Genomic DNA, 10,885 nt, shown 5'->3' on the forward strand with positions numbered 1-10,885 from the left:
TGCTGATGCATGTCTCTTCCGCCAGTTTCTTTGTCTCTCTCTCTCAAAAGTGCCTCATCTCTCCTGAGATAAAACAAAAACATATTATATTGTATGTAATACTCTTTAGGCCTATGCAGTTGCAAAAATTGCAAAAGCCAAACCCAACGAGGCATGAAAACACTTTGCCTAAACCTGCTCTGCAAGTTTGAAAGCCTCATTAGAAACTGTCCACATGAAAGAGCAAGAGATTCACACCTTTATTTTCAACCCCCACAAGCTATACAGAACTACCCCAAACCCCAACCCCCTCCAGCTGGACTGAATTCAGTTGCTATTGGTTGTTTAGTGTAAAATGGACACGCTCTATCTAAAATAAAAAATGGTGTAACAAACCAGCGAACTGCAGAACACTCTTGTATTAATCATTTAATATATTGTTTTTATTATATATATATAAATAAATAAAAAAACACCACAAACCGGGATTTGAAAACCTGTGTTGCTAAAATCACTAACTTGATAAACCAAACTTCCCTTCTCCAGACATGCTCTTCAATTCATCCCACTTCGCAATAATAAAAATAACCATGTCAACAAGCAGATAATTATTGTGTGCAAGTTTTGATTTTACAAAATCAGTTTGAGGTGAATGCAACTTATTTATCATGATACCCAGCATTTAGCAAGGCAGGAAAACATCCAGTCTACCTGAAGGAAGACGTATTTCATTGTAAGTTAATGCTGTTAAATAGAGAAAGAAAAAAATACATTGAAAAAAACAAACAAACAAACAAACAAAAACCTAGTGTTGGCTATTCTTAAACTTGGACCTCCTTATATTAAAGTATCAATCCAAACTTTAAGTGTTCTTTCATTGAAAAGTATGCATTTTTATTAATTCACAGGCTATATGGTTGAAATAATGTTAAAAAACAAAACTTTAAGTGCCATTGTTTAAAAAAAATGCTTTATTGACTGACATTTCATAGACTTTCAGGTTTTTTTTTTAACTTGAATCTCAATACTATCAAGGAGTTTATAAGTTGAAATGTGTGAAAATGTCACAGTGCATGTTAAATTGCCTAAATGAACTTGTATCTTGTATAGTAACGGAAGACCTTGATTGCTCGTTACCATGAAACTAACAAAATAATTTGATTGTTTTTAAAATGAACAATTCCTGTATAAAAATGGACAGCAACCTGTATATCAAAACATTTTTTTAAATTGTCCACAGATGAGCAACATGGGAGGCAGGTTCTGCGCCAGAGCGCACAAAGTGAATGTGCATGCACAATTTTTACGGGGGAGGAGGCTTTTTTGTTTCTTAAAGTAATTTTCAGATGCAATGGAAAAAAACGGGATAAACACAAACACGAAACTTATAAATAGTTAACAACATAGCCTAGATTAACACACAGTAACAAAATTTAACCAATGAATTTGTTAACCCACAGTAACAAATTTTAACGGATTAATCCCCTACTTTCCTTTGCTGCATGTTTTTTTAAAAAACACGCTAAAAATAAATTAAGTTTTTGAGAGGAAAAAAAAATGTCATGTATAAGTCACATTTTATTACATTCAGAAATAATAACAGCAGGCCTAATAATGTTATAATGCACCAGCAGGATATTTTTTAGTTCCCCTCACTTTACAACAAATCCTTTAAATTAAACTAACAGAACAGAACAAAAATTTAAAATATATAATTCTAATGGAAATATATAATTGCCGTAAATAATAATAAAGGCTTAGCTATAAACAAAACAAATAATAATAATAATAATAAACATAAGGTAAGGTTGGGCTTACCTCTTTCATTCGGGACAAATCCAAATGTTTCCATATTCGTGATGTTGCCCATTTTGAAGCTAAACTATTATTTATGAGGTCCAATGAATATGTGCTTGTGAGGCACAAGTGCGATCAAACAGCTGAAACAGAAAATACTACATTTTTGGTCACACAGTAAAGGCATAATTCTTGAAAAATCAAGAATAATAGCAGAGTTAATAATAATTATTTCTAAATGCTGGACCATTCTCATTTCGCACTGCATATGGACATGCATATGGATATATATATATATATATATATATATATATATATATATCTGAAACTGAAATGAACTGAAATTAAAACCTTTACTTTTTAATCTGTGTATTTAACCTATATATATATATATATATATATATATATATATATATATATATATATATATATATATATATATATATATATATATATATATATATATATACTGCATGCTATTGTTATTAAAACACCCATTTTATATATAGCATGCAGTAAGAGCCTTTGTGTAAAGGTCTTTCTTTAATTTTAAATTTTTGATGCGTAGTCTGTAGCCTAAGACTATCCTACATTTTAAAATTAACTCTCTGTAAATTTTCTAATGGTTTTTAAGTATGTTACAAAGTTATATTATAATGTTATTGTTGTTTTACTTCGTCGTTTCATCTCCGTTTACAAACCAAAATTTTACAATTACAGTCAGTTTGCAACCCGTGCCTTTGCGCCACCTGCCAGTAGTTTTGCAAATAATTTTTACACGCGCCTGACTTGGCGGTACACACGGCAGTATTACCCATTTTGGTTGTCCACCTACTGTACATGTATTCTGTAGCTTATTGTTAATATAAACCATCAGTTTCTGACACGGGAAAGCTAAACTGCACCTGCTTTTAGAGCTTTGCATTTCAAAACAAAAAAAAAAAAAAAAAAAAAAACAAAAAAAAAAAAAAGGTACAAACATTTTTCTACATTCATTAATAATGAAACAATAAAAAAAGATATTGGGAATATAATGGGAATAAAATGTGTTTAAAAAAAAGCCAGATAACGATACGTGAGACCTGCTGAAATACATCAGCAAATTATTAAATGTAAGTTTCAAGCCTTTCATAATTTGTGACATTAGTGTAAGTGCCAAAATATGTGATAGAACCAGGCCTAGCCTATAACACTCAATAATAAGCAACCTTTTCAATTGTTTTATTTTTTATGGCATAATGTACAGCTCCTTAAATGTAATCTAAACATTCCAGTCTCATGAACCTTGTGAAGCCTTGTACAGAGGACCAATGGCAGAGGTCAGGATTTTTCATTCAAAAAACATTCATTAGCCTGTAGAGCGAAATGAAAGCCCCTTAATACAACATAAGGAATTTGTGTAGTTTTAATGGTTTTCATAATGACTGTTTAATAACCATAGCATGCAGTAAGAGCTTTTGTGTAAATTTCTTTCTTTTTTCTCTCTTTTTTTTCTCAAATTTTGAAATTAACTTTCTAAAAAATTATTTTAAATTAATTTTCTAATGATTTTTAAGGATGTTATAATGTTATATTATAATTTTATTGTTGTTTTATTTCATTATTTGAACTCATAAACAACATATAATTCCAGTCAGTTTGCAAAATGGTCCCTTTGGGCCAACTGGTGGTAGGTTCATGAACAACTTTAACACGCGACTGACTTGCAGTTAACGCCGTGGCCCTGCGGCAGCGGTACATGCAGCGGTAGTAGGCATTTTGGTTGGCCACCTACTGTATCTAAGCATTCATATATAAGGTCCCTCAGTATTATCAGCAGTTTTTACATTGCTCAATAGCTAATTACCCTCCTCCATCCCCAACTATTCCTCTGTCAGTCAGGATTCAGCCTCCTGATTCTCCTTTGAATCAGACTTATTCTAAAATGTGTTCCTAAAATTACTGAACTTTAATGTTATCTGCAATACATTTATGTTGGTTCTGTTCTGTTTACCCTGGGGGGCGTTATCACTGCTCTCCCTGCTCTCATCCATGTTAGGCTGCATGGATGATGCTAGAATTCTTGCCCAGAACAGAACCATACCACCAATCCAAACTGTATGCTAATTGTCAATCATCTTTGACGATAGTGGTCCTGACAGAAATGGTCAAATTTTTCACAAAATACCTTAAATTTTAATACATGAGTGGAATAATTCATAATTATTATTACATTTGTTCACAATCCAAAGTATCCCAACTATGCATCGAGCTAGCTGCTAGTGCTAGGGGACGGTGCCCATTTTGAGATCAGGGCGCCCACCTCCCTTGTGTTTGGAAAGGCATATATTGACATTGGATTGAGTTTGATCGGTGTCTCTTTGGATAGATCTGATTGGGGGCTTTTCCAACATATGACCGATAACGTGATGATGTAATCGCCCAGAGCTCAAGGAGTTTTTCATCCGTTATTTATTAATAAATAATTTATTTATTTTTTTATTGCAATTGCCCTAACCCCAGGCAAAACATTTATGGGGGACTGTGTGGGCCAGATTGTCTGAATTTTAGCATCAGTCTAGCCCTGATGATTCTCCTCTTCTAGGGCCAAAAAGAAGACCTTCTAATAATAAAACTATTGAACATACACTTTTTAAGGGAGCTGTATATGCAATAAGTTGTTGCTGCTTCTGGAAACCTGCTTGCTTTGGCTTCATATATCTGGTGTTATTGTATTTATTATTGTAATGTGTTCAAACAAACAAAAAAAAACAAAAAAACTAATTATATCTATATATGAATATATTGGAGATTTGATATATATATATATATATATATATATATATATATATTATATATATATATATATATATATATATATATATATAATCCTGTGGTAGATAACGTTGTGGCACCAACATAGGCAACTATGAAGGGGGGCCCTTGGGTTTGCTATAGCCTCAGGGCCCTATGTATTCTTAATCCAGGCCTGATCATCTCTTGTATATTACATTACATATAACATTAGTATATTGAACCTGGTGCTGCTCCTTAGTAAGCTGTTAAAAAAGAAGATGGGGCGCTACATTACATAAGGAGAAAATTGTAGGAAAAGTTATTATTCAGTCACTGCATATAGAGCAGTTTGTGAGGGCAATGTGAAAATGTTACGAATTTCAATTATTTCCCTAAACCTTGTTTAGAAACATGTAGGATTACTCAGGCAACCTTAAAATAAGAGAAGTGATTTTCAAACTTTCTAAAAATGTAAAAGATAATCAGGTGGTCTGTAAAACAAAGATGAAGAACAGTTTCAAAAGTTTTATTTCAATTACAATTGTCATTTGTTTATGCTTTTGCCACACACTTTTGGACATTTTTTTTTTTTTAGTAAATCATCATCAACATGTGACAGTTAAGCTAAATCAATATAGTTTAATACATATGACAAAAAAGAAAAACCTACTAGCCATCACAAATTGTACATTGTTTTCAACCAAATAGAGCAGGAGGGGTCTATAATACATTTTTTTTTTTTCAAAAATATCTCACAATGTGTTAGAATGTTTAAGATAACAAAAATCTACATTTTAACAAAGACAATTTTACTCAAATATTTCTACTTCTTTTTTAAAAAGTCTCATTACTTCCTTCCGTAGTTTTGTCAGATTTAACCCATAAATAAGGGGATTTAACATGGGAGGAACAAGTAGAAATTCTAGTGCCATGAAATTACGCAAATCTTGTGGCATACTCCTAGAACCATACCGAGTGTACAGCACATCAAACAGCAATGCAACACTCACATTGAGCAATGCAAGCAGATGTGGTACGCATGTTTGTATGAATTTGCTTCTGCCCTCTGTTGATTTTCTGCATTGTCCAATCAAGTGAATGTATGAGCAAAATATCAATACTGCATGTCCAAAATATATAATAATGATTACATACCCAATCACATTATTTACTGTTGTAGAAAAACAGGACAGTTTAACAACTGACCAGTTTTCACAATATAGCTTTTCAATACTAGAGCCACATAAGGTTAGCCTTGATGTTAATACAATTAAAACACACATGCAAAAAAATGGAGAAAGCCAGCAGAAAAGGATGCATTCAAGAATCCTCTGGTTGGTCATTACTGAATGATACTCCAGTGGTCTACATATTGCCACATATCTGTCATATGCCATCACTGTTAATGTTGAAATGTCACACAGAACAGATGAATAAATGACAAATATCTGAACCAAACATCCAGCATAAGAAATCAAATGATATTGGGATAATAAATCATACATGAATTTAGGGTAGAATCCAGCTGTGCCAAAAAGTCCATTTATACACAAATTGCATATAAATACATACATTGGCTCATGAAGCTTCCTATGCGAGATTACAGTGTAAATTATGATCACATTACACAACACGATTAATGGATAATACAGTGCAGTCAAAGAAAAAAACACAAATCTTTTCCCCATCATTTCATTTAGTCCAGAGAGTGTAAATACTAAGACAATGGACTCATTCTCCAGTGGTGGCTGCATCTGGAATAATATGCAAAGTTTTATTATAATTATATCATTATTCATTAATTAGAATAAAATTATTTGTAAGTTAATTTGAAATTGAAGGTTGAATGACATATCTTACCACAGTCTCTGTTTGTATGTTTGACAGAGTGTTGTGGTAAAAGGTTGATTTGGTCTGATATATATGGAGACTGGTCTCATGCTAATTATCTTGTTTATGAACACTTGTAACAAAAAAAACTCTCTTGAGAATCATTTTAAAATATGTCAAACTATACAGTATCAGACTTCATTACAGTAATGTGCAAATAAGCACTCATATAAATGTCATTAAATCATATTTTTCATTTTTGCAAAGTCTGTTCTTTCAGAGCAGTTGTGAATAACTTTTGCGGGATGTAAATGTCTAGCTACATCGTAATTGCATTATTATATATTTCACATTGTATTTGTTTTGTATGTTTTTTATTTTTTATTTTTCTGCAATATGCTTTATATTTGTAAATTTGTAAATATTTGAAAATAGTTTTTATGCCAGAATTTTCATTAAAATCAAATGCAAGGAATTAATCATAAGGAACAAACAATATTATCAATGTGACAAAAAAGCTAGGGAAGAGATGTAAGTGCAAAAACAAAATTAAATTAGGTGCAACTATTATAAGGAGTTGTGTAACTACAGAACAAAAACCTTTGATGCCCCACCCCCATAGCCAAATTTAAAAGCAACAATAAAATATAATATTGTCAATTTATTTACAGTTTTCACTAGTCACTCACTTAATATAATATAATTCTTAAAGGAACTGCGGTGAATGTCTGGCTCCACAAGGGGCTAGAGTGGGCTGGTTTGGTTCACCCAGGCAATAATTCAGACTTCTATTCCCCAACTTACATGAGAAAGTTGCAGCTGAACCTGTTATTAGTTACACCACCGCTGTCGAGCTAAAACAAATTGAAAAGTAAATATAGTACATGTTCTTAATACATTGATGTGAGTTTATACTCTTGATAATTAAGACAATCGTTGTGTCTTAATATTTTACTCATAAATTGAAAATTCTAAAAATCCTTTGGGAAACTCATGACAATTTATCTCTCCAGGTTGTCATTGTGGAGATATGCAAATCGACATGTAGTTAGCAGGGCTTAATGGGGCCATGACAACCAGCAAAACCTTTTTCAAAACAAAACATTAATCACAATTTCTAAGTTTTTCACACCACAGAAAAATGTATTATTAGGGAAACAAAACCCTGGACAGATGGCCAGACTCAGGACTGTAGCAAAATTAGCTCAAAAAGGGAAATGTGCATAAATAATTACAATTAATAATAATTAATTAAAGTCCCTGTAAAGTCAATATTAAGTATGTGTTCTGAGTTTTTCACACCACAGAAAAATGTATTACCATCAACTGTCAAATACCACTACAACTTGAATGGATGCTCCTAGCAGCTTAATAGGATTTACAAAGCCATACATGTTTGAGCCTCCAGAGCCAGAATCCAATTCAGAGGACCGGCTACCCGAGAATCAGCCTCTCGTCCCTCTCGGTCTGCAACAAAATGGAAAGGACACCAAGCTGTTTATCGCAACCAGGTATACGCATTTTCGTGATGAAGGCATAGCTAGCTAGCAAACTGTAGGCAGTAGTAACGTCTCGGTTACAAATGTAACCGTCGTTCCCTGAAGTAGGGAATGGAGATGATATGTCAGCAATGACTGAAAAATTGGGATCTCACCTGAGAGCCCAATCACCTTCAAGTGTTCAAAAAACAAGCCAATTTTAGATTTAAGATTTTTATAAAAAAATATTTTCTATTTCACTTCTATAAGAAGCAACATGGAACCACAGAAGCTAACTGTTTCAAACATGACTGATGTTATATAGTGATTTTGGAGCAAAACAATATAGAGCTAATGATATTAGTCTCATAAAATTGTCATGTTTTGAAGCTATGTTAAGCAAAACATACTACCTATCCCTGTTGCCAGGAGCAACTGTTTTATAACTAATTTTGAAAATTACATTTACGTATAAGATTAAGTGGTTGTTTTTAAGAAGAGCCAAAGCAAAGAAGGGTAAGTTAGGGTTTAAATGAAAGAAAGGGATTAACCCTCTGGGGTCGACTGGAACGGATATGCGTTGTGTGGCATCTTCTCCTGATAACACCAAAAATAACTTAAATTACACTTTCAGTTTTGATTGTAGAGATAAGAGAGCAATACATCAATCGAATCTGTATCTTTTATTTGTATACACACATGATAAACAACAACACTTTGTGCATTTATAAAATAAATAAAACAAACAGGGTGCACTGTCTACCGCCTTGGTCTGCGTGATCTTCATTTAGAAACGTGTAATTAAATGAACTGTAACTCAGAAAATTCTCAACAAAGAAACATGAGAGATATATCTACAGAAAGCTTGACATGTCCACTTTTAAACAAATCGAGTCTTATCGCAAACAAATATTCTGTGATAAAGTAATCCATATGAAACCAACACAATGTCCAATCTTTCACGTCTCCCTTCATTATATCTAATGCGCCCATGCCCATGCACTGAGTGCGCTATAGATATTATAACCGCCCATGTGATGCTCATGGCGTGTAAACACCCACATCACAGAAAACATAGCAGGGAGACTGTACCTCAAGGTTTTTTTTTTTTTTTTTTTACTGTTCACTTCGCGCTGTGGCAAATAATACAGAATTCACCTCAAGAAGCTTTGGATTACCTCAGAAAAGAATGCAGCGGCTTGATCCAGCAGAGATCATAAACATGAGTAAGTCTTTTTTTATTAATCTACTTGTATTAGTTTTCACATAACTTGTACACATTTTACTAGTTAGACTTTTTCCAAACTATAATTCCTGACTAAATGTATAATCAAGTGATAGTGATAATTATTTTTTTTTAATTTTTTTGGGAAAGTGTGTGAATAAATTGTGTTTTATGTTCGCTCACAAGTGTGACGGTGGGATAATGTGTGTACTGAAATAACATATTTCTGCAGTCATAAATATGGTTAGATATTTTTAGCCCAGCTATTTTAAACTGTTTGAACACATTCTAGGGTAACCATTATGCAGAAAAACAAAAACAAAAAAAACTTATGCAACAATGATAGGAACACAGATTAAAAAAAAATTGTAAAATATAAAAAAAAATATATATATATATTAATGCTTAGAGTATTACCACATCATTACTGTACATTTTTTCTAACATTTGATTTTTTAATTTAGTGCAATATTTTGTTATTGCAACATTTTATTTATATTTTCACCAGCAACTGCAATTAGATTTATATTGTTTACCTAAGTTCACTGTTATCCCACCGGTCACTATTGTGACCATCAACATGTTTACTCATTCTATGACCACACTCAACAAAACTAAAATATATGTGAATGCATATATTATACTAGACACCCCTAAAGAACATGTGTACCAAAAAATCTTTGCCATATATTCATGTTAAGACACTTTACTAGCCTTTAGTTTTGGAGCTTTGATGCAGTCATCATCTTCTCAAGGTGCAAACAACTGCTCTGGTCATGTGACAATATGTTTGCATGAAGTAAAAAAAATTGCAAATATTTAATTGAGACCCTTTATTTTTTCCATATTTGCAGGAAGTACACTAAAACATTGGTCAGTAAGGTTTTTAGAGCTTTATAAATGAAAACCTTTTTACGGTCATGGTAAAATGGGTTTAAACGCGATCTGCAATTGCGTCACAAACGTGTTGCATTGTGGTCTGTGGAGTGGCCTGAAGTGTACATATGAAGTAGACTGGTTCCCTCTGGTCTGTCTATATAAACTTCCCTCGTCCACTTCACGAAGTGGAACGCACTTCAAAATGGCGGCAGGGGATCCCCCAAGGGAAAGTGCATATGGAAGTTTGCGAGTGCGTGCCTAAAACTGGAGTGCAACGCAGCCATAGAGAGGTTTACAAAAATGGGTTTGAGTTACTAATAATCAACATTTAACCTGGTAAAAAATATTTATTTATTGTTATCCGTGTTATGCGTTATATTTCATCTGCAACAGCAATGTGAACCTTTATAAACATCCATTTGGTCGTTAACTTTTAAATGCATCATTATGCAGAAAATTTGAGCAGAGTTCTCCGCATGAAAGACCCGTGACTGGCAGATCAACAAGCTACTTATTTTCTTTCCAGTATGGTAGGAAGTTAAAGGGATACTCCATCCCAAAATGAAAATTTTGTCATTATTCACATACCCCCATGTCGTTCCAAACCCGTAAAAGCTTCGTTCGTCTTCGGAAACACAATTTAAGTAGATTTTTGATGAAAAACAGGCTTGAGACTGTCCCATAGAATGCAAAATAAATAACAGTGTCAAGGTCCCAGCAAAGTATGAAAAGCATCGCCAGAATAGTCCATCTGCCATCAGTGATTCAACCGTAATGTTATGAAGTGATGAGAATACTTTTTGTACATGAAGAAAACAAAAATAACGACTTTATCAACAATTCCTCTCCTCTATGTCTCTCCAAATCAGCGTAGCACCATTTTTGACAAATCTGACGAGTACGCAAGCGGCGTACACTCTTC

The 10,885-nt window shown here is 33.1% G+C and overlaps 1 protein-coding gene across 1 annotated transcript; it reads right to left on the minus strand.

Moving 5' to 3' along the window:
* Positions 1–661: 661 nt before the first annotated feature.
* On the minus strand, positions 662–6,305 carry LOC109067144 (olfactory receptor 6N1-like). The gene is made up of 2 exons (XM_042770885.1): positions 5,393–6,305; positions 662–678 (listed from the first exon to the last, which is right to left on the minus strand). Exons 1-2 carry the CDS (start codon positions 6,303–6,305, stop codon positions 662–664), a joined length of 930 nt encoding a protein of 309 aa, XP_042626819.1.
* Positions 6,306–10,885: the final 4,580 nt, after the last annotated feature.

Source organism: Cyprinus carpio, chromosome A15, assembly GCF_018340385.1.
Source record: "Cyprinus carpio isolate SPL01 chromosome A15, ASM1834038v1, whole genome shotgun sequence".
Classification (NCBI taxonomy): Eukaryota; Metazoa; Chordata; class Actinopteri; order Cypriniformes; family Cyprinidae; genus Cyprinus; species Cyprinus carpio.

Excerpts from the sequence above, each read along its gene's own strand:
- LOC109067144 (XM_042770885.1), bottom strand. The coding sequence starts at position 6,305 with ATGCAGCCACCACTGGAGAATGAGTCCATTGTCTTAGTATTTACACTC.